Source organism: Hirundo rustica, chromosome 3, assembly GCF_015227805.2.
Source record: "Hirundo rustica isolate bHirRus1 chromosome 3, bHirRus1.pri.v3, whole genome shotgun sequence".
NCBI lineage: Eukaryota > Metazoa > Chordata > Aves > Passeriformes > Hirundinidae > Hirundo > Hirundo rustica.
The window spans coordinates 59,264,364-59,288,828 of NC_053452.1; the positions used below are offsets into that span (position 1 = coordinate 59,264,364).

General features: G+C 39.8%; 1 protein-coding gene across 1 annotated transcript in view; it reads left to right on the forward strand.

Annotated features, from left to right (window-relative positions):
* The first annotated feature begins 10,945 nt into the window (after positions 1-10,945).
* The window catches only part of SGK1 (serum/glucocorticoid regulated kinase 1), a 73,517-nt gene continuing 59,997 nt past the window's right edge, over positions 10,946-24,465 (forward strand). The window contains exon 1 of the mRNA XM_040058005.1: positions 10,946-11,544. Within this exon, the coding sequence (XP_039913939.1) occupies positions 11,476-11,544 (69 nt within the window). The 5' untranslated portion in view covers positions 10,946-11,475. The remainder of the gene's footprint in view (positions 11,545-24,465) is intronic.

The window sequence follows — 24,465 nt, forward strand, 5'->3', positions numbered from 1 at the left end:
TGTGAGAGAAGAGGTCAAAAAGTAATATGTTAAATGATTTGTTGTAGGAAAATCAGTCAATTACTCGTGATTCCAAATTAATTTATTTAAGATCAAAGGAACGACATTTAAAAAAAATCATGGAACCATCAGCAGAACTGTATAACAGAAAATCAAAGGATTTGCACATGAAATACACACTGATGGATCAACTGTCTATTGCTGGATGATGAAGAAAGGCCTGATATTAGACAATAGCTGTTTTTATAATGTAATAAAGTCTGGGGAGAAAAATGCAAAATGTTAACCATTTTAAACTCACATCTGTCTGAAAAGAAATGCTAAAAAATATGCCCTCAAATAAAGAATTTTTGAGTTTGGATAGGTTTCACAATGCTGACATTGTCTCGTGACTCCTAACTAAAACCAATGGTACAGTACCTGAGCCAATCAAATGCTGACATCTGTGCAAGAGCTGAATGCAAAGCAGGTCTTTGATCTATAGGAATTTTTGAGATTTCAAAGCTCACTCAGGACAAAGAAAAAAGGAAAAGAAATTCTGTGTGATGTTGTAATAATAAAAATGGCAGGTTTAGTCAAAACGTGATTTTTTTCCTGATAACTGACTTTTATTTTTTAAACTTTTGCATGATACAGTAATGAAAATTGCTGCAGGAAAAAAAAAATCTTATGTCAGAAAAGAAGACTTTTGCTTTAAAGAAACAAAAAGAGATATTTTGACAATTTCAAATTTAAATTACCCTGGGACTTACTAAACCCAACCCCCTTCTGTGAATAGCTTTGGTTTTGACATATGGAACTTTGTAATGAAAAGTGTTTGTTACTGAAAACAATCTAATTAGTTTTACCTTTCTTTCTTTTCATGGCAACATATGAAATTACATTATATGATATTACATTGCCTGACATATGACATTGTAATATAATAAGAATTCTCTTTAGATTCCTAAAGCATTGTCTGAATAATTTTCCATATGTTAATTTTGTTTATGATATATTAAAATCAAATTTGCTAATTATATTTTTCCAACATCTTCAGATGTCTCTATGTTTGATCAAAAATGGACATAATCCATTATGGTATGTATCTCAGCACGAATGTTGTTTGTTAATGGATATTTTTGACATTATCTGAAGCAAGGCATTTATCATAACTCATTAAAAGATTTCTTTAGCCTACCTGGTACTTCATGACATGATGTCCTATGGTGACTTTTTGGTGCTTGTATCACCAGTTGTCTGTTCTGTTTATGCTCTATGCTAAGTTCTGTACCTTCAAGAGTAGTATATCACACACTACACATACTGAAAGACGCAGATGTATTTGCTCTAAATTCAGCCTCTGTGTATGCCCTATTACTGAAATTTCAAGGAGATATATATAGGAGAGAAACAAAATCCCTTCAGAATAAAGCACAAATCACAAGAAGAAATTTGAAGACAGATTTTTAATGGCACCAGACTTCCATCAAGATTTTCAAAAGGTTGCATTTCCTATGTATGGATGAACAGACTTTTTAAAGTACCGGTTTCTCCATTTCAGTGCAGCGAGATCAAAAATAGTGACAGATTTCATTCAGCACAGTGCTCAAATACTTAGAAGTGAATGCCTCTGTCGCATGGACGGTTTATAACGTGAATAGTGGAACATGACATTAATATCTATAAAACAGAAGCACAGGAAAAGCCTCTACATAATCCAGGTTAAAATGGTTCCACTTTTCAAGGGTTCATATAGTACCTTTCCCACCCAGACGTATGTCATACATAAAAATTAATTAGTAATGCCAGCTAAGTGTTAAAGGACATTACTGCTGAGGCCCACAACTATTACTCCGAAGGATTCAAGTCTTATTGTGGAAAAGTGTTTAATATGAAAAGGCTGAAGTCATCTGGCAAAACAGCTTTATCTGGGGTGTTAATTTTCTCATATCATGAAAACCTGTTTCATTTTCACAAAAGGATGTCCAGAGAGTGGCCTGACGCATTTTCTTCACACTTTCAGACTACAGCAAGTTTATCTTGAGGAAATTGAATACTTCTCACTCCAGTGATGTGAATATTCACTTCACGGTTCGGTCCTGATATCAGTGACATGGAAATAACACCCTTGGTCTCAGCTGCAAGTCCCCCTGTTTGGGCCACAATTGCACACTATTGTCAGTCACTTCATGCCCATATCTGTTGACATTAATTACAAATATTTCTTTCACTGAAAATTGTGTAATTACCCTAGGGTTTCTAAGGAACTAAAGGTGTAGAGTTGCTCCCCTCTTGTGCCACCTGATAGCTACAATATTCCTTTGTAAGAAGAGAGGACATTGGAAAAGCTGTAAAGGAAGCAGAACTGATAAACATCAGCTTATTACTATGTATTATTCTATGACTCTCTCAGACCTGGACATAAGCACTGGACATAGAAATCCAAGAAAATTGGATCCCTGCTACAAACAGTTCAGAGTCCTAAACCACTCTTTCATCAGTGCAAACATCTAGGAGAAATATCAACAACTGTTGATATTTAAAGTTATGCCAATAACCACCTGGAGGTGATCTTCATGGAGGAGCATGAAGCAAAACATATTACACTGGGGAGAAGGTTATGAGGAATGTGATTCATGCATTTAATTACCTTAGGAATGAGCTCAGGAAGGTCTTTTCAATGATGCTTTCTAGTTTCCAGATGTGCAGTGCAGGCATGCTCACACTTTGTAGGCAATTACTAAATAAACTTTGGTAGGAAGTCACGGAAGCACCTTCTGGAAGGGAAGAGTGGCTTTCTGTAACAGGAAAAGCACTAGAGGACTTGTCAAATGCAGAATACTTTTGAGTAAAGTAAAAAGCATGAGTTGCTATTTCCCCTGGGATTCTGCACAGAATGGTCAGGATTTACCAGGCTATCCAAAACACGACATTTCTGTTAGTTTTTCCAACTAAAGGAGAGCGTTTCCTTTGAGTTTATCCAGAATTTCAGAATCAGGCAATATGAATCACAGTTCTAGGGAAGCCTAAAGGTGTGTGATTACAAGAAATATATAAATTACTGCAGACACGGAGTCTGAAAACACAGCAGAAGCCTCAGAAAATGGAATAATTTTTCTGCTAGAACAATTACAATGTAATCAAAGTTTCATTATAAATAAAACTGCAATTCCCACGTTGCACATATGAAACAATTAGTGACTTTAATTTGCCTTGCTATAAAATAGAGTTTTGTTATAGCAGAGTTTACTGTGAAAATAGAATCAAGCAATTCAGTCGTAACATTACCTGAATGCTTTCAAATGGTCTGTATACAAATACTTTCTGATACAAGCCTCTTTTTTTCTTCAAACCACCAAAAGCATAGTCTTCTGGATTGGAAACTTATCCCCCATTCCTCCTGAGGATATGTCACATGGTCATTTGGACCCCGCTGCTGCTCAGCCCAGGTCTTACAAGCAGGCAGAGACTGGTTGGCAGCCCTGGAGCTATAATGCAAAAATCAGCCATCCTCAGTTGCCCTTTTGCAGGGATGTATGATGATGTGGCTTATCAGAATGTGTCAGTGTTACATTGCCTTGGAGAAATACCACTTGCAAACACTCCTACACAGACAGCTCATACCTTGGGTCTGATTCCAATGGGAAATGGTGGAGCTGCGAGTTTGGGAGAGAAGCAATGGAGACTGGGTGGATCTTGGCTCTGTCTCCCCTACATGACAGACACTGTAACTGTACTGCATGTAGGTTGTTGAAATTTTTAGATAATATGAGCCAGCATTAATAAGCTATTTCTCTGCTTCCCCCTCCCCAAACAGCTGAAGGAGCAAATGAGTAATTGTGACTCATCTGATACTTTTGAGAGATCAGGTTTCTTCAGAATATTTCTAAATTGATGCTGGTCATACCAGAATCTTTTTCTCATCCCTGTGCCAGAGTCATAAACCAGCCCATTTCAGATGGACTTTGTACTATTGTCTACAAGATGTTGATTTTGTACCATTGCATTTTTCTTCTGCTTCTAAACGGCAAAGCAGAGTGAAACAAAGGCAGTTCAGGTCCCAAATTAAATGTAGTTATTTACTTGACTGAAGTAGCTAGAAAACTCCCATTCTACCGAATTGTTTTTTTAAATAAACAGGGAAATTACTATAGTTTAGGGAGTGTTGAGGCACTGACCTAGAATAGGTGAAGAGGAATCAAGAAGGGAATGTCTACAGGTACTCCCCCAAGGGCCAGCTGGCTAGGGAGGGGAAGCAAAATCTGAGGGTGGCAGTCAGTGGGTTTTATTAGGCAATCCAGTACTGTTTGTATCTAATGGCTCTGTGATACCAGTGAAAAAGGCAGCTGAGATAAGACACCCTGGGAAGTGAGTAGATGGTAATAGTAGCTGACAAAAAGAATTCCCCCCCAAACTGAAGAACAATGAGAGGTCACACCTAACTGCTGTGACAACTAATGGATTTTTTTTTTTTTTTTTTTTTTTTTTTTTTTTTTTTTTTTTGCCCAGAGGGTTGGTGGCTGTAATTCATTTCTCCACCTGCTAGTCAGAGTGAGCAGATTTCCACAGCATGAGAACTCAAGCATGCATGCTGAGCCTGCTGAGGAAAATGAACAGTATCTCCACCTTGACAGCAGTGGCAAATGTCGTAGAGAAGTGTGTGTCCTAGATGTGATTGTTTTTTCTTTTTTAAGCAAAATGAACATTTTTAAATGAACCTGCAGTAGGAAGCTTAGACTACCAAATCCTTACAAAATGGTGATGTGCTCCACAAAGCATGCTTATTTGTAATGTCGTCTAAACCCAGTAATGATTCCACATTTAAATTGCCAGTGGTGGAGGATTGAGACCAAGTCTTCTGTGGGTAACTGGATATTATTAATGATTTTCAGTCCTGGATTTCAGTCCAGGGCAGCAGCTAACCCACTCTCAAAACATCATGGATCTGTTTAAATCTGTCCCAGCTTGGACCTTAACCAATTTCTTTCTTCTCAGAAACTGTATGGTTCATAAATCCCCATCCCTGTAAATGTTATGACACAGCCTTATCCTGGTGGATAGAAAGGGAAGTAAGTGTCAGTGAAATATTCCCGTGGTAAGACCTTTATTTCAGTTTTAATGCCTTTTTTTATTTGTCATTTGTGAAGGTATTTTATAGGGGCTTTACTTCCCTGCAGACTTCCTTCTACCTGACAAGCTCTATCTGTTGGCAGGGATAACACGCCCAGCAGCAGCTTGCAGGCAGCTGGGAAAATCCCAGTGCTGCAGTGGCCTGGGTGCTGTGAGTGAGGCAGGGAGAGCTGCAGGGACAGCAGGCACAGGGGGCTCCTACAGCCCCAGCTCCCACTCTGGCCATGAAGGCACTGCTGGGGTTGGAGGGAGGCTTTGCTTTGTGAATGGCTTCTAGGAGTCGAAAAAGAAGCCAGGGAAAATGATGGACTCAATAGGGTTTCCATAAAATTCAGTTTTCCCCTAATGCTTTTTTGGCTCCCTATCTCTAAAAACCTTACAGGTCAATCAAGGTACAGTTAGGAAATCTAACTAAGGGCTTACAGTAATAATGATGACCTTCCTCTATCCTGATTTTTTTTTTTTTTTCTATGCTGTTTTTTAGAGTTTTTTTTCTATATTGGATTTCTCTGAGAAAAAGAGAGTCCTGGCACAAACAAAGAATCTCTGTCTCTTCCAGTGAAGTCTTGCTTGCTTCTGAACCAGATCTGCTCTCTCTTTTGTGAATGTCAGTTTTATTTAATTTCATGGTTTCATGTATCATTTTATTTTATTCCTCCTCTAAGTAATACTCGAGGAAATGAGATGCCTGAAATAATCAAACAGTGAAAGTCAAGTATGCAAAAATTAAACTCACTTAGGCACATTAGCTAAGCTGACTGATCTTGGACATGGAAATTTTCACAGTTTGAATTCGGCTCAGGTCAGCAGCAAGCAAAGTTCATTATTTTCTGGTGATTGTTTTGTGGCCTGTAGGATATAGATTGATGTTTTTTTCCTGTGGAATAGGTTTTATATCCCCCTGCTCTCCATAGGCTAAAAATGGGAACTACATTCAGCTGGACAGAAGGGGATTTCAGGTCTCCTATGAAATATGGAAAAATTGCTTCCAGGCCTGGAAGGATTTCAGGCTATCAGACCTTCAAATTGCTTCTCATATTGTGTATGAATAGGAAGTGCTGTAAGTCATTTTTAAGAAGTTTGAAGTGCTAGGGAGGAGCTAGATTTCTATTCAACCAGCACAAGGTGTGAAAGATTGGCATAATCAACTGAGCCAGGTGAAGGAAACATTGGAGTGCTCTGGCAGGGCCCAGCTCAGGACCTCAATCTGTGCCATATTTCTGGACAACACTGTACAGAAGGATCTTCATCCTTCTTTTCTCCTAGCTGAGGAAACACCCTGTCTTCCTACAATAACATGAGCGTTATCTTACTGTAGGAAAGTATCATAACTTCTTTAGGATCTTAACCTTAGTCTTTCTCTAAAAAAAATAATGCTGGTGTTGAGCAAGCTTCTAAAGTGCTAAAATGCTTTTCTTTCTTCCCACAACCTTATTGATGTTAGTCTTTTATTGCTAGGCATTGCATCACCAGCTTTAACTTCTGGTGTGTGAATGTGGTGGCTGTTGGTGGGGGCTGTTGCCGTGTCACTCAGCGCCCCATTCCTCGCAGTGACTGGGAGAGCACAGAGGAAGCACAGAGGAAGAACTGTGGGAAAACTGTGGGAAAATCTGGCTGACAAGCTGCACCATGCAGTCTGTGAGGTCTTGAGCTGCAAATGGTCAGGGGCAGGGTTGGCAAATACAAGTAGAAACTGGGGGACGAGTGATGCTTGTGAGCAATACAGGATGAAGAACGCTTGAGAGCTGGCCTAAGGGTGGTGTCCACAGGTTTTCAAGGTGCATGCTGACAAGGCCAACAGCTAGAGGAGCAACCACAAAGGGTCAAGAATTGCTCTAGGGCAGAACTGAGATGAAAGACATATGGACACTCAGCTAGTCTTGTTTCTGGAGATAGCATAACGACTAGAAAGTGTTCAAACACCCATTGTTCTCTCTTCAGTTATTGTTCTTACTTTCTGAGCTGGTCCTGGGGTACTCTGGTAAATGAGCTGTGCCCTTCTTTGTCATGGGATACCAGGGTAAAATATCAGTCATGTGTGCTGGAAGCTATCCACTGTTCCCTGCCCACAAAGGAAGTGAGGGAAGCAGCACTCACAGACTGAGCAGCTGTGTGAGAACCCATAACATTCTAGAAATTGTTTGCCACATGTGGTTTTGACCCCTGCCAGAGACATAAGCAACTTGGAAAGCAAAGCAAAGGGAACCGCAAAAAAGGGCTATGATACTAAAAACTGTGACTTCACACAGAGCATTCTTCTTAGTCAGTGGGAGAAAAAGATTTAGTCTGTTAAGGTCGTAGCTAATTAAACCCGTCAATGTAATCTGCTTGTTCCATGAGAAACCCTGGGCTGATTCACCACCTTTTATCTGTGACATTACACTTGTAAGCATTTAAAAGAAAGGCAAACATACATTGGTATGCTGTGTTCATAAGAGGCATGACAGAATGAGAATTCTGGTCCAGGCTTAGTGCCTTTGTATACTATATCAGTCTGAGTTTATAGTATTTCTTCAAGAAGATCATCAACAAAAACCTCTTCACGCTCTCCCTGTGGGGTTGCCTCACAGGGATTCAAGCGCTACCATGTGTTTTGCAACTCTCCAAAATTTTGTAGCTAGAAATATATGTATTTCTCTCCTGACTGCCCTAATAAAAAAACTTACTTTATCATTGGGGAAGTATATGATAATTTAATGGGAACGGCTAAAGGCTGTTAAAGCATGAAGTACCTGCTGGACTTGTTTAAAGTGTTTGGTGTATCTGGCAGTTCACCAAGGTGATGAAAGCCCTTGATGTTTCGTGACAATCACAATAAAGCACAGCTGAGTAGGTTGGCTTGGCTGAAGTTCCTATTTTCCTACTCAATTTTTATGCCTTTTGATTGAAGTTAAATGCAGTGAACATGGAGTTTTATGCTCATTTAAGGTTTAATTACAAAGCCATGTTTTTGACATCATAAAAAAGTCAAATACTTTTTCTTGGAAAAATATCTCTGTCTTTAAATCTTTGGCTTCTTGTGTAAGAACAAATATGTGGTGTTCCCCTTTACTCCTCTTTTAGATTTTTGATCTCCTGTGCTAGATACAAGCTCTGCAGACACAGAATTGTCTTCTGATACCTGTAGTAAAAAAAAAATATTTGCAAATAAAATCCTTGGAGATCACAGGGCCAACAGGATTTCAAATGAGAAGAATTCTAATCAAAATATGCATATCTTGGAGAGGCCAAGGAAGGCTCTCTGTGATTCAGGGATAGTGTCCTAAGTTAGTCTCCTTGCAGGAACACACCTGCATTGAAAAATAATTTCAGCAGCATTTAAAACTCTTGGGCTACTTTAAAATCAGCTGGAGTTATTTCTCTCTAATAGAAAAATGCTTAACTTAAGTGCATAGTTTTTTCTGCTGAAAAGAGGCAAAAAACCAAACAAAATAAACAGCTAAAAAGGTCTGGAGGTCAAGGCCCTGGCACCAGGACTCACATGTCTTCACAGGGACAGTCAGCACCCCCAGCAGCCTGCAAGCTGCCAGGTTTAGAAGGCTGGAAGGAGAATGGTATTTCAGTCATCAGTCTGCAAATCTTATAGATAAGGTAGAGACAACACAAATGCTTTTGTGAAAGAGAAGAAAGACAGTGCACACTCATTTCAGGAGAAATATCTGAGTCTGAGAGACAGATCAAAGCTGTGGCTGAATAGATGAAAGATCTCAAAAATAAATGTACGTGCACAGCAAGCTGCCTGGTTTGCCTGAGTGAAAGTCATTCTTTTGACAATAATTTTCTTGCATTTCAGATTAGCCAACAAAGCACGTGGTGCTCAGAATAGAGTAGTGAGAGATGCCACCAGTGGAAATTGGGGACTCACCATTGTCTACATCTCTATCTGTAGCACCAGAATATAGCTCTGACAGCTCTAAAGAACAGCAGAGGATTAATGAGAGATCAGCGAGAACTGAGGGACTGACTGCAAGGTAGAGGAGGGTGGTACTCACTTCAGGAAGCCTGGCTGAAGCATATTGAGAACTCCATATTTTCTGAAAATCTCCTCAATGTACCTCTAGCTGGACACTCTGAATTGCTGATCCGTTTTCAAGGGCTGGGTTGAATTGCTCCTTGGTAAAATCCATTAGCCCCAGACAGAGGAGCAGAGTGGAAAATTCCCTCTGTCCTTGCTCCAGTGACAATTAGTTATATCAAGTGAAACAATTCTGATGAGATATTGGGTTTTCAGCCCCTTGCTTCAGACGGACCTGTAAGAACATCCAAAATCAAAATGACGTCTTTTGTGCTGCTTGGATCTTGAACCGTAGCTTCCTGATGAGTGTTCTCATTTGTGACCTGGGATCGGGCTGTACCTTCCCCTCATAGCTGTGACCAGAATTTTTAACTTGAGCCCAAGAAATATTTCTCAGAGTATTATTGTGACCACTGTGACCGCTGCAATTAAAGACAAAGGAAAAGACAGGAAAAGGACAGGAAAGGATTAGAAAAGGATGGGAAAGGAAAAGGGAAAAAAATGGGGAAATAAGTATGAGCAAAAGAGGTCTTGAATGAATGCTATGGTACTACATCCTTAAGAAATTCCAAGTCTAGGATGAGTGCAGCCTAAATTGTTTACAAACAGTGATGGACAGTTAAAGGTATAAAGTGGAGAAATAGATGTTTTTGACTTGTAAAAAGGTCATAGCCTACAAGCTGCTCAGCCTGGTGTCTCCAGTGAGTTGCTCAGGTCCAAAGACTTGTGGCATTCTCTGGGGAACAGCCATGGTAGTAGATGCAAGTTCATAGTTTGACCTCTACATGCAACAACGGGAAACTTGTTCTGGGACAGGATACACAGCTCTTATTATTAAAGGACCTTCAAAAGAGGGGATAAAAGGAATAGGGAAGAGTGACACAGTATCTTCAAAGACTGCTGAAAATGTCTTCCACTGAAAAATGTGAAATGCTCAGTCTATTTAACTAAACATACAGATGATTTACATTAGACCAGTATCCTCAAATATACTTTATATTACAGGGCTGACCAATCTTGGAAGTTATGGCTAGAACTAGAAGCCAGATCAATATAAGAAATTAGGTTCTTTCTTGAAACTGAGGTTTATTATCCTGAAACACAGGCTGATAAGAGGTCATGAAAATCCTATTCTATTTTCCAAACCTTGCTGTAAAATGTAGCTTAATTAAAAGATACTTTACAGTTTAGTTAAACACATATTACTGTATTCACTGGACTTGGTGAAATTTAACTCAATTGAATTTAATAAAAAGGAAGCTAAAAATGGTGTCCTTTCAAGATTCTTTCAGTCCTATTTTTCTATAATGAAATAACCCTTCTGGCTTTGAAAGCTATATATCTATGTTTCTACAGAAATATCTGAACAAATGTGTCTGTGTCTTTTCGGCTCACATTTATCTGCATCACATATAGCAAATGTACTTTATAGGAACTGTGGGTTTCCTTTAAGCTCATTGAACTCTCTGCAGCATATCCTGTCACATAACCCAGTGTTGCATTGATCATCAGATGGGCTTTTTTCCAAAGTATCACTGTTTAAATAAGAGCAACATAGGAAAAATATTTTTTAATTGACCTGTGTTTCTTTTCATCTTACTCAAAGACTGTTCACATATAAAATGACAGCTACCCCTGTCACACTCACAAGGGAAAGATATTGCCTTTCAGCACTTCTTTCCCTGAACCTTTCTGCTATCCTTTGTATGGTTATTTGTGCTCAGCTGCTCTGCCTGTGCATCTCTCCCTCTCTCTCTCTCCTTCCCCCCCCTTCCCCTCCCTCTGTCCCTCCCTCCCTCCCTCCCTCCCTCCCTCCCTGCCTCCCTCTCTCTCTCTCTCTCTCTGTTGTTGCTGAACTGCAGCTTCCACTGAAATTTGCACAATCAAACCCAGCTTTCATCTCCGACAGCAGCGAATCACACCACCTGAAGAAGGAGAATAGCAAATTGAGCACGGTATCCTCTATGCTTATACAGCATGTGGTACCAGTAACTCTCACAGGATGGATGGACCTGGGTTTATGTGAGACCCACTTAGCCTGAGGTCTGCTGCCTGTGATCTGAGAGCTGTCAGAGGATTTTACAGGACTATGTGTATTTAGGGGATGTGTTTAATAAGCTAATAGAGAGCTGCATCTGAAAGCTGGAGAAGGCTGCCGCTGCTGCTGCTGCTGCAGTAGCTGGTGCAGCAGGATGAATGTGTAAAGGACAGCTGCCTGAGCCGTGCCGGTGAGCCTCCTGCCCTGCTCTGTCTTCCTTAGCTGGGAGGATACAGAGGAGAACAGATGCGCTAAACAAGTGCCACACCGGCACACTGGATCTATCACTGTGTACCCTTCACTGTGGAAAATGGTCAACAAAGACATGAATGGATTTCCAGTCAAGAAGTGCTCAGCCTTTCAGTTTTTTAAAAAGAGGGTAAGATTTTACTTTAATTTTCTTCCCTTTTTTTTTTTTTTTTTTTTTAATTATTATTATTATTACTGCATTTCTTACTTAGCCAGAGCAGAGAGAAAGTCATTAAAGAAGGAAAGTGCTTTACATTGGTCTCCTACTTTACGGAGTCCATGGCATGGGCAGTTCTACAGAACACCAAGGGCAACAGCAGCATAGGTGAAGAGGAGCTGGGCAGGGGGGACGAGGCTGGGGGCTCGAAAGGCATTACATCAGCACCCTTTGCTGTGGAATGTGTATCTCTGTCACAGCTGACCCCAGGGCTTGACGCAATACAGGCAGCTATTCGGGCTGGGATAACGCACTCCAAAGCAGAGTGCAGGGATGTTGCAGCTTGTCTCTGACTCGCTCCTCCACATCCACCTAGGGTTATGACTCCCTCCACACCTTCCATTTCGTTTCCTGAAGTGTGGCATTGCCCACATCCATTCATCATCTCACAAAGTAGGGGGAAAAAGAGAACAAAGAAGAATTTGTGAGCTCAGGAAAATACTTCACAGCTTGTAATTTGCCTGTAATCATAATTAATGTAAGAGAAAGGAGTAAGACTGAGCTACACCTGGATTTAATTTTCTTTTATATTCTTTAACTTAGATATATCAAGATTTAGAAAATATTTGCTATGCATTTTATTTGATGATTTTCTCAAGGAAATGCAAGTGTAACTATCTCATCACTTTAGTTAAGTCCTTTCTATTTCTTTGACTCTTTTATAGTGACAATACTGCACACTCTTTATTTAACTTCAGCGACAAAGTCATTTCCATGTGGCAGCAGCCCAGAATACCACACAGGTATTCTGAGTAAGTCTGGGTAGACCCAGGCAGGAGAAGCAAAATATCAGAAAGAGATGGTTAGCAGGGACTACACTACGGAAAGGATTTCCTGAGTGATTAAAACAACAACCCTCTCTTTAAACAGACTGGAGTAGGAGCAGATAAGCTGCTCCATTCACTCATTAGTTCATTCATTCATTCATCCCCATTCATTCTCTCTCTCTCCATGCCAAGAATATGGTCAGTCCATTTAACCCTTCAGGCAAAGAAAATGAAGCCTACACCAGTAACAAATTTGTAAGCTGGGGTCAGCTAGTATTTTCCACATTTAAGGGCAGATGTGGAAAATACTAGCTGGGTCACTCAGAGGAAAAAAGGGCAGTAGTGCAGTGTTAGCCAAGAATTGTTGTTTTCAAGGTGGTTTGCAGAAGCCTCAGACTGGTAAGTCAAACAGCATGTAAATTCAGCCCATACTTCTGGCACATGTATGTCTGATACTCAGCTTACCAACAAGGTTTAAGGTTTATCTCTTGGGTGTTGTGGTGTGGGTGGTTTTTTTTTTTTTTTTTTTTTTTTTTTTTTTTTTTTTTTTTTAAGTGCTTGAAGGTTTTAATATAATTGTATTTTTAAAGAGGAAAGTAATTGGCTTGCAATTCCTGTCTAAGGTTCCTGTATTGGCAACTGTCTTCTATCTCTGTTTAGAGCCACTGAGAAGTTATCACTACAAACCTCTATCTAATTTTGTTCTAGAAGAAGAGAAAATTGTGATTTGTAGGGTTTTTTTTTTTCAGAGCTACAGTGAATTTTCAGCTGAAAGGGATTGTTAATTGTAGTCATAATTGAAGAAACTAGCATACTGATACAGTACTGGGCAGTGGATCAGGACAAATAGCTGTCTTTGGTTTCTGAAGATTTTCATTTTAACAGATGTTGTCTTTTTGCTATTGTGATGAAGATAGATGAAATCAGTAAAACCAATTTAGAGACACAAAGAAGGGAATTCTCTCCCTATACTTTTCTGTTCATAGAGCTATGTGTTCATTGACGTTTCTCTTACCCCTCTTATCTTCCTCGCAGAAAATCCCCATTGTCCAATGTCAGAGTTTGAAACATACACAAATGAAAAAGCTACATGTTCATAACATGTTGCAGGTTTATGAGTTGATTTGGTCCCTTGCCAGCGATCTGGACACTCTGAACCCTACATGCAGAGAAGAATGCTTGCGAGGTTCCTCGCAAGTGTGGCGTGTGGCAGAGTTGTGTGGCAGTTTGCATCCCCACAGCACCAGTGCTCCACAACCAGCAACCCAGTGGATGCATCCCCCACGCAGAGTGAGAGGCAGGTCTTGCGCTGCAGAGCCTGGCAATCCAGGCTGCTGGGTGAGGTAATGCTGTCCCTCTTTACTGACACACGCCTGAAACCCTGAGAAGGAGATTTGTTACCTGGGTACTGCGCAGGCTTCTCCCAGATCTCCAACAGGGTCTGTGGTGAAACAAGGGATGGGGCTCCGATCTCCAGTTTGAAATCACTGTGTCTGTCTCCTCAAAATCACACATTTCTAGCAGAGGTGATTTCCAAGTCTAATTCCAGAAAATCCAAATCGATGTAGAGTAAAACACTAAATTTTGGGAAATGCTTCTATTTTCTCAACTCAGGTTTTTTTTTTTTTTTTTTTTTTTTTTTTTTTTTTTTTTTTTTTTTTTTTGGAAGAAAGTGCCAGATGTATCTTCACTGTTGTCATTTCTCATTGAGATTTATGCTTTCATTAAATTGCAATCCTGTTTGTTGCTGTGTCCAAGAGTGCAGAAAGGACTGGCAGAGCTCTGTGGATTTAGATTAGGCTGAAAATGCATTCAAACGTTGACTTGAATTTGAGGAACAGATTTTTTTTTTAAGCCTAGCTTATTCTCTGATGACAAAGTACTGACCTTCTGGGATGCTGCCTGCTGTGTCAGATGATTCAGGGTATGGGCTAACCATGTCCAGAGGTCAGAGAACAGGAAGGGAAGGCTGAAATTAAAGGGCAGCACACTTAATAAAAATAAAAGGGAAAAGAGAAACTATTTGTTTTTGCAGAATGGCCTGTAGCACTCACATCTGGTGGGATTGGATCAACATAATGGGACTTCATCCACTTAAAATGGGTGCAGCTTGGAAGAAAACCAATGGATTTACCTGCCTGTCTTTTTTTCATTGCAAGAGGTGTAACAAGTAATTGTGCTTAGAATCAGAAGTTTTAATAGTTAAATATTGGGTTTCAATTAAAGATGACAAATCTGAAAAGAGGAGGGGAGAGAAGTAGATGGGTCATATATAGGTATAAGGGGGGAATTTGAAGTTAATCCAATGAAGTTAAATTATAAACACCATTGTTCAAATAATGTTGGGTCGTGGTATACAAGAATTACCTCCTGACAAGGCTGGGAGACAAAAAGACATTGTTATCTGATGGCACAACTTCATTTTTACTACCATCCTTTTCCCTGTCCATTGACATTGCATACTGGACACCAATACAAATAAGCCATTTAACCACTTTAACTATAAATGGCTGGGAAGTCTCTCTTTTTCATAAGCTGGCAGCAGTTTGACTTTCCCAAAGTTAAATAAAAAGGGTTTGTTAATTGGCAGAAGTCACATCCCTCTGTTGTGAGAGGTTTGCAGGTCTCCTCCTTCAGTGTTGTGCAGGATTGCCCACTCAGCAGGACGCTACAAATTCAAGATGTCATTGAGTGTGGTAAACCTACAAATATGCTATTCCTCTCTGGCCAAAGGGATATCCCAGGGCAGAGGGGCCTTTCATATTCACCTACTGCCATCCCTGCCAGACGTTTTTTTGGCAAGTTGGTGTTTGTTGTATTTGCACTGCCTCTTCTGTTGCATTGGCCTACCTTATAAAGATTTTGGATAATATTTTACAACATATGACCTCATTCATATCAAAATAACATGCCATGTCATATATCACAACACAAACCAACATGGTTAAACCAGGGTGAGTAATGATGAACAGTCCCTGCCACTTAAATACTGTACTGTACATGATATGGTAACCTCAGTGAATATGGAAATTCATTATCCTCTTACATCTGGACCAAGACCAAATATAAATTTATTCAGAATGTGAAGAGGATAAATTACTGATAAGTGGGAAAAGAAATAGCTGTCTTCCATAAAAGAAAAAAAAAAAAAAAAAAAAAAAAAGAAACAGGGCATGTCTTAGAGAGGAAGTTTATTGCAGGGATTAAGGATTTGCTAGTCTGAAACCTGATAAGGGAAAGAATATCCATAATCCTTTTTCGCTGAGAACATTTACATTAATTAGCAATTTAGGTCAAGACAAAGTGAACATGCAAGAATGAAGAGAAAATAGCAACCTTTGTTTCTATGCAATTTTTCCAAACAAGTAGTTTGTGGAAGCCATGTTCTTCTACTTTCTAGGTTGATATTTTATGGCACTACATACCAGCAGCTTTCTCCATATGCAAGCTGAAGAGACTAACTCATAAACATCATCATGCATGAAGACGACAGCTCAGGCTGCATCAGAGCTCAAGGCAATACATGGCTGAGGGGACTGCAGAATTACCTGAACACCATTTTTAGGACTACAGTGATTTAGTGATACAGAAAGCCCTTGAATGCAGTACTTCCAGCTGAGTACCTACAGATTATGGTCCCTCTGCAGATTGTACTGTGGGGGTACCACTCTCTGCTCTGCCACTTTTACAAGTCTAGAAATTCAATTCAGAATGAATTTCATTTCATTATCTTTTATTTAGGGTAATTGGGAGCTTATCTAGAAGAAAATGAGAGACAAGATGGCTGTACCATGGGAAAATTTCATCTTTATATGGGATGACTGATTATGCTGCTGTTTTTCTTAGCTGCTTGGGCCAATGTCACAAAAGTATATAAATTTTAGAGCTGATTTCCAGAGACAAGGATCCTGGCTGACTGCAAGTAAGGCAGGGACTTGCTGCAGAGAATTTTTTTCTCATCTCACTTGTTCTGTGTAAAGAGGTGCTGAGCATCTGTGGCACTTCTTAGCATCAGCTGAAGCTGTAAGTACTCAGATTTGCCCACCACGGCCTCAAATGCCTTTATCAGTCTATAACCTGAGCATTGCAGACCACAACTACCATGGGGCTTTAAAGTAACTGAGATGAAAGTGGCTTTAAATCTCTATCAGGCTTCAAACCTGCTACAGTAGTTTTCTCATCTTCTGTCTACCAACTCTTTCCTGAAAAACCCTATTAAGTAAACACACAGATGAAATATGAGAATGGGCCCTAGTACTGGCTTTCCACAAAAAAACCCTTTGTTTTGTCTTCCCATTAAACCAAGATGAGCTTTGGGTTGGGATCACTGCTAATATTTTGGTTTTCAGCTGAAAAAGATTTATGAGACAAAACTGGCAACACCTAGAGAAGAAAGTATCTGTGAGTCTCTTGTTCAAAAAAGAATTAGGGAAGAATAGAGGAAGGACAGCAGAATGAGAGAAAAGAAAGAAAGAAAGAAAGAAAGAAAGAAAGAAAGAAAGAAAGAAAGAAAGAAAGAAAGAAAGAAAGAAAGAAAGAAAGAAAGAAAGAAAGAAAGAAAGAAAGAAAGAAAGAAAGAAAGAAAGAAAGAAAGAAAGAAAGAAAGAAAGAAAGAAAGAAAAGAAAGAAAGAAAGATCAAGAGAGAGGAAAGTCTCATTTCTTATTCTTTTGTCCTTCTAACTTCTTCTTTTCTCTTTCATAAAAAATGTGATACTAGAAAGCACATCCATGCTCCTTAAACTTAAGCTTGATCTTCTTTCCTAAACACATTTTGTAATTCCTACCACAAATTTGTCAAGCTAATGCTTGAAGCTTCCCTGTTCTCTTCTTGTTTCAGAAAAATCGCTCTGCTTGAAAATTTAGAGATCTTTCTTTGATCTTCAGCCTAGCTTTACACATGACTAATTTATTTCCATTTGCCCTTTTACTAACACAATGCAATAACTTATACAGATCTTGCCCATGTATACAACCACTGGTGTACTTATAGAGAGCAGTCATTTCTTCTTTCAGCTGTATTTGTCTAGGCTAAAGAAGGCAACTTCCTTTAGACACTTCCTATAGAGCAGGCTTTCCATTGCCCAGTGACTCTAGCAGACAGAAGCAGCTGTCATATTTCCTGGCCAAGAGATCTCTTTGGGGTTACCAAAGCATCCATATAGTCCTCTTTCAAAGGTCTTTCTCATGGAGACTGCTACACACTTCTAACCTCTATCCCACTCTTCTCTTCCCACTCTAATTGTCTTTTGCTAAGCAGATCTATGTGTCATTGGCAAATCTCCTGAGCACAAGGTTCTGTATCAAACCCATCTCCAGTAGTCATGTTCCTCTTTTAGCTTGTTTCTTTATGTCATGATTATATTTGTAAGACTATTCTTATTCTCCATTTTAAATTATTTCCCCTGTGTTATCACTGCGTTACTGAGTTACCAGAGACCATATGGATTAGATTATCCTCATTTGCCTCACCAAAGGAAGGCATCAGGCAAGTTTGGCATACTGGTAAATGCATGTTATCTCATTTTCTACCAAACTCTTTAAAATTTGCTCTCCCTTCAGATGTGATGTTTTGTTTCTGTTCACATAGTCCCATAGGTTTTTTTCTTCTACGCTGTGCATCAGTGTCCTTCTGGAAAACTCAGAGCACAGAATTCATCTAAAGATTTACTTATAACTCACCTCACTCTTTCTGAGAAATGGACTTTTTTTTTTTTTTTTAAATTTCATATTCTGACTGGATTTTTCCAAACACACTCTCAGCTCTTTTACTGCTTTCAGGTCCTCATTATCCACCATCACTAAAATCAAATAGCAATGGGGGGAGGTTCCTTTGAGAGCCTGCTCTGGCTCATTCCTTTCAAGATCAGATTAGATATTGCTTGAGCCAGAAGAGTGCTTTGGTCTGCCTTCATTACATGCTTTCAGAGCTGAGCATGGCTTCTGTTTGGGGAAGGGCCAGCTATGAGATCTCCCAGCCTCCTGCCAAGAGCATATTAACAGTGTTTTAAATGCCGCAGAGTCTTGAGTCAAATTCTTAGAGCAATTCTACCCCGGACACAATGTTGTCACTGCTATCATAACGCAGCTCAGCAGCCTCAGTATCATTTACCCTTAGTCTAAACATCCAAATTGTCTGAAAAACATTGTGATGCAAGAAAATGTCAGCCAGAAGGACAGCACAGAGGGTTTTGGACACCTTTAGCTGTGGTAACTGGTGATGCAAACGGAGATACCAAGAAAACAGACAGCTGTGTCTGCTGAAAGATCAATGTGATTCCTCTGCCAAACGGGGAGATTGATAAATATGATCTGCAGGGGCTGGGAAGGACTAAGAGTTTGGAGCAACTCTGTGTATATGTTACGCTATCTGCTAATTAAAGACATAGCTTTGATGAGGGTTACAAGCTCAGGGGAGGTCGAGGGTTGTGTCCATAGAGAAAGGAATCAGAGAATTGAAAGCAAGGGGAAAGCTTGTATCTTTCTAACAAATTGGCTGATGTAAAGAAGAAAACAGGAGGTCAGGAACCATCTCAGCAGAAAAAAACATGTAAATGCAGATGTTAAAGCCGTGGAAAACCAAGCATAACCTAAATCCATGAAACAGTGTGGCAAAATCAAATCAATAATACAGAATTTTTTTTTTCTAAATAGCACGTATCACAAAATAATTGCCAGTGGTTGTTATTTACAACAGTCGTTTTTATAGCAAGATGATTAAATAGAGGGAGTAAGAAAACAATAGCTCCAAAAGCAATAAATCTTAATGTTTATTGAAGACTGCACTGAGAGATTTCCAGACGAGCTCACAAACAATTAACCAAGACTTAAAATATCCTTACAAAGTAGAATAATCGTACCCATTTCACAGGTAAGTGCACAAAGAGAAAATAGGTAACTCAGTCTGTTAGACTAATTCATATACAAGACAAAAGTTATTCTTTCTTTCCTGACCCTCACTCTAAATTTCCACAACAAAACTAAAAATTTCCTTTTCTTGAAAGAGCAGCAGCAAACATCTGCTCGGGTTTGTGTGGCTGAAATTTATGCAAGCATTTTAAACAGCTTAACAACAGCAGCACCAAAATAATTTTTTTCAAGTGGTCAGAAGTGTTTAATACAGTCTTGCTGACATGGCAGTGGCATCAGAAGATGCTAGATACTGTGTTAAGTTGAAAAGCTATTATTTACAGTCTACTCAGCTCATTTAAAAAAAAATTGGAAAAGGAAAAAGCATCACAAATTGAGATTCTGCCTGCCCTGCAAAGTCAAGAGTGCCAAGGGCCATGTTTCTGTTCTAAGTGTCTTCCAGCATGACCAAGCCTGTTCCCATACCGTGGCACATCAGGAAATGGCTGAAGAGGTGACAGCCCGAGACTGGAGCCTGCTGGGCTCCATGATCCAGCGCTTATTTCACTGCTTTTGTGTCTCCCACAAGAAAACCCCCATAAACCAACTTTCTGCATAACATCATGAGCACAGATGGTGAGCTGTGCACGGTGTGGGGCAGCCTCTTTTTGCAGTAGGTGTGCACAGACATTGGTTTGGTGTGCACCAGCAGCAGCAGCAAACCATTTAATGTCCCAGCTGCAGTGAAGGAGGAGCTGTGTGGACAGTCAGATGCTGCAGCTCAGTAGCCAAGGGGCCACTTTTTCAGATGCCAGCAACCTGCCTGCTTGTGCTCTTTTGGGCCACATATATTTGTACACTGTGCAAACCACGCCATGGGTGTTCAGATTTCTTTTGAAAACATCCAGAGGACTACACATGATAAAAATCCCTGTCAGTCAGGCAGTACATATTAGGACTTTCCTGAAAACACTCAATATTCAAAAGGAGGAAGGTGAACCCTGCGTCTACTGCTCCAATGCCAGCTGACTACAGGTGTGATATGGAGATGGAACATGACCTTGGGGTTCCCATTCTGGAAAGGCTTAATTCACACCTACCACAGCAGCACTCTTTCAGCATCTCTGTGGGCTGGGACCTTTTCAGGAGGCATTTTTAAGGAGCCACCTTGCACCAGTACTGGGTGCTAAAAGAGTACACAGGAAAACAAATTCATTGCAGCTCAGACTTCTGTGTAATATTTGACCTCGGGAATCTACCTCAACTATCCTAAGAGGCATCATTTAGCCAGCTGTCTAGATTGCAGCCTCTTCAGGGTAGAGAAAAAGAGACTGATAGCACTTAAATAGTTCAGGTTCAAATCTCAGTTGAGACTTCATGGACACAAATAAGATAGTCAAAATCACTGGCGACTGTTGCCATCAAAATTATTTTTACATGACTGATTGGGGAAGAGTTGAGGGCTCTTGTACTTACAAATGAGAAAAATATATTTTATTTTATTTTATTTTGTGCTCTGTTTTTACTAGATATTTGTCTTGCTTCAATCAGTTTATATCTATGCTTTTACTGGGGCAGTTAAATGTTTTCAAGTGTGTAGCAGAAATAAGTGAAAAAGGTTATTAAGAAAAATGCTTGAAATGCAGGTCAATAATACAAACTTAGATGTATTGCAAAAATTTACCAAGAACAGGTCCTTAAAATGGCTTGAAATTCTTTCTATGCTAATTAATGAAGATTAGTGAAAAAAAAAAAAAAAAAAATAGAGTTCTTTCAGTATCTCTTATTTTCTGAAAAGATCCCTGCATTATTCTAATGAAAGACTGTTAAGTTTTAATGGCCTAAACTGTAGATAGGTTGAAATTTGAATAATGATAATTTATTTCTTGTTTTAAAATTAATGAGATTTTGAAGCACATTGACATTGTTTGACACACTCTGATTCATACGTAAGTTTGGATTCCACATTCTTTAAGGGTCAACTCAAAGGAGGGCTCCTTGCAAGGACAGCCATTGTAACATCAGCTTTTCTGGCTGGACTGTCGGGCTAAACCTCTGTGCTATGGGAACAAAGTGACTGTGGGAATCCTCTGTGTAAAACCTTTCTGACCGTTGGGCTGCGATACAGTGAATCAACTATAAGAAAACTCATGTGAAGAGAAGACAATGGAAGGTAATGTTGGAGGAGGACAGCCTGTGATATAAAAACCAAAGCAACCTTTAGCTCAGTAGTATGACCTTTTCTTCTTATGCCAACAGACAGGAGGTGTGATTAAAACTACAGCTGCTGTGCCTCCAAGTTTTGTGTTCAGTTTGCATCCTGGCTCCACGTCATCTTCTTTCCTGCTCCATGGACACCCTGTCCCTTTATACAGCAATATCACTGATTTCAGACTGATTTCTTGTTCATCCCAGAAACTGGTAGACAAAGTTAATTAATAACCAAGCCTTTTATTTGGGACTACTAGTCAGAGATGGTCTTGAACTTTCAAAAAAAAAAGATGAATATAAATGCTGCTTAATCAACGGCTCTGTAGATGGGCAACCTAAAAATGCAGCCATCATCCAGAGGTATCTTTAACACTACCAAGACCTTTAGAGAGGTGGAGAGGCAACAAACAACACAGTCATAAGGAGGGAATTTAGAGTCTCTCTTCATTATCTTGGTCCTGACACTTCTCTTTTAGCTCCTGCATTTCAGTTTGACAATGGCTACCCAATGCACAATGTCAGGAGTTACGATGCATGTGGTGGAGATGGGAGATGTATATTTTTGATAAAGAGATTGTGAGATTTTATTCACCCTGTCAGAAAGAAGCATTCTTTAGTGTCCATTCTTTCCTAAGCCTATGGTGTCCCTCCACCAGCTCCCTATGAGAAGAAGAGCTCTCATTTCAGATTCAAAAGTTCCTTTATCTTTTATGTCTCTTCTTTTGTGTTGCCTTTTTTTTTTTTTTTTTTTTTTTTTTTTTTTTTTTTTTTTTTTTTTTTTTTTTTTTTTTTTTTTTTTACACTGATAAGAGAGCAAAAGTGACTGCTTTGGGATGTCTTGCTTGGTCTAAAAAAATTATTTCCTTCTCTATTTAAGATTAATTAAGAAATGTAGAAGGGAAAAAAGTCAGAGCCTCTCTGAGATTGTTCATTCCATTCCCCAATTATACTGTATATACTAAGCCTGAAAGAGCTGTAATTGGATATGAGACAAGCCTGATGAGGTTCTCTTTCTGTGAAGTCCTAAGCACACTGGCAGTCCTCCAGAAGTTAAATATATAAATAAATCATCTTCTTTTCACCAAATTTCATCTGTTCATCATTCTTCTCCTTTTTTTCTCTCCAAGGGCTAACCAACCTGGACTTTTCCCATATAGTAACCTGAGTACTGAACAGGCCCATTCTGAGCTGAAGGGAGAGATTGCTCCCTCTCCATTGCAAGGTGCTAGAGACTTCAGTGTGCTTTATGAAGCTCTTGGAGTAACTAGTGTGAGCCTTGGAAAACCCCAGCAGCTTCTGCACCCAAATATCTTTGCACATCCGTGTGTTTATATGGGATTCACACCACCACACTGGGTGTAATGGTTTTAATTTAATAAAACCGGGTGGAAACAACAATTAATGTAGGGGTTTTAGTATTAGCTTTCTTTTTGTGGGAGGGAGACATTAGGAGGGGGGAAAAAAAAACCCAACAACCAAGTAAAGCAGGCTTAAGCTTAAAAATGAACAAAAATAGTTTTATTAACATATATTAAAATAAAGAGAAAAAAAGTTGAGAAAAAGAAAAAACTTAAACTAAAACAGAATGATGCCTTAAAACACACTTCTTTCTTCTTACAAACTATTAACTTTCTTATTGAATAACATAGAAAGACACAACTTAGGATTTTCAGTCAGTTTCACTATTTAGACATAACCATTCATTACTTTAGGAGAAGAGTCTTTCTAAGATCTTTTTATGAAGACGTTTGCCACAAGACAAAATAGTCCAGTGCTCCCAATGTCACACATCTGCTGCCGCCCGGGGTTTTTGCAGACTGTGATGTTCTATCAGCAAAGCTTCTCATTGTATCTGGGCTACTATTTACGGATACTTCTTCTAGTCTAAAATCATCTTTGTCTCAAAAACTGAGACCTCCTTTAAGCCAGGAGCGGGGGTTTCAAAGTTTCCAAATAAATCTCAATTACATCAGTCCTTAATTTTAATTAGAATAGCATTCTACCCAAATAATACCAAGATGCTGCAAAGAACAGTTTATTTCTTCATAATTTACCTTAGAAAAGTCCGGTTAAAAATGTCCACTTCTTCAATCCTATTCCAATATTATTAGTTCTTTCACTTCTAATCTAACTGACTTCATTTAGTTCTGTTCTAGTATTCTTTGTTTTCTTTCTTCTTTCTTTTAAGGAAGAATTGTGCTTTAAAAGTTCCATGTTGCTAAGAAGGGTTACATCCGCCTGGGCATGCAAGGGCCACATGCACGCTCCGGGCTGCAGGGCTGAAGAAAATACAAAGCTGTGCTGATGGAGTAAGCTGGTAGATGTCCTTTTTTCCACCCCTCGGTCTCATCCAGGGCGGTCCAGCTCAGAGCCACCACAAAGCTGTAAAAGGGCTTCACCCGGGCTGCTCCTATGCGGGCCGCAGCTCTCAGAGGCCTGGCCGGGCCCGGCCCAGCCGGCAATGAGGGGCCCAACATGGGCTCCCCCTGCTCTCCATGCGGGCAGCAGCTTCTGGGGGCCCAGCTGGGCCTGGCATGGCCACCTACCATGATGTTACCTCATGGCTGATTCCAAAGCAAGAGCGCGAGTGGTCACCAGCAGGTGAGTTTTAAATGTCCCTTCCAAAGTCGCACTGACACTACTCACTGGTCAACTTAGCTGCCAATATCCCAGCCTGCTTTTTGATAGGCCCTTGTCCTCCCCCCTCAACCCACTCCACGGTCAGGGCAGGGAAAAACATTTTACATTTCTCTATATCTAGAAAACAAAATCGTGCCAACCCATGATACTGGGTTTCTCCAGTGTAGGTATGCCACCTAAAAGTTGGTTCACTTGCCCTAGGGGGTGAATCAAAAGCAGGTGTGCCACACGAGCAGGTGTTCTGCCAGCGAGAGAAATGATTCACAGGGATGGAAAGGATCTGAGATTGGTGCATATACTGCTTTTCCAAATGTTGTCTTTAGTGAAGAATTACTGGCCAAATCCACAATGCTAGGCTGTCATCTGATT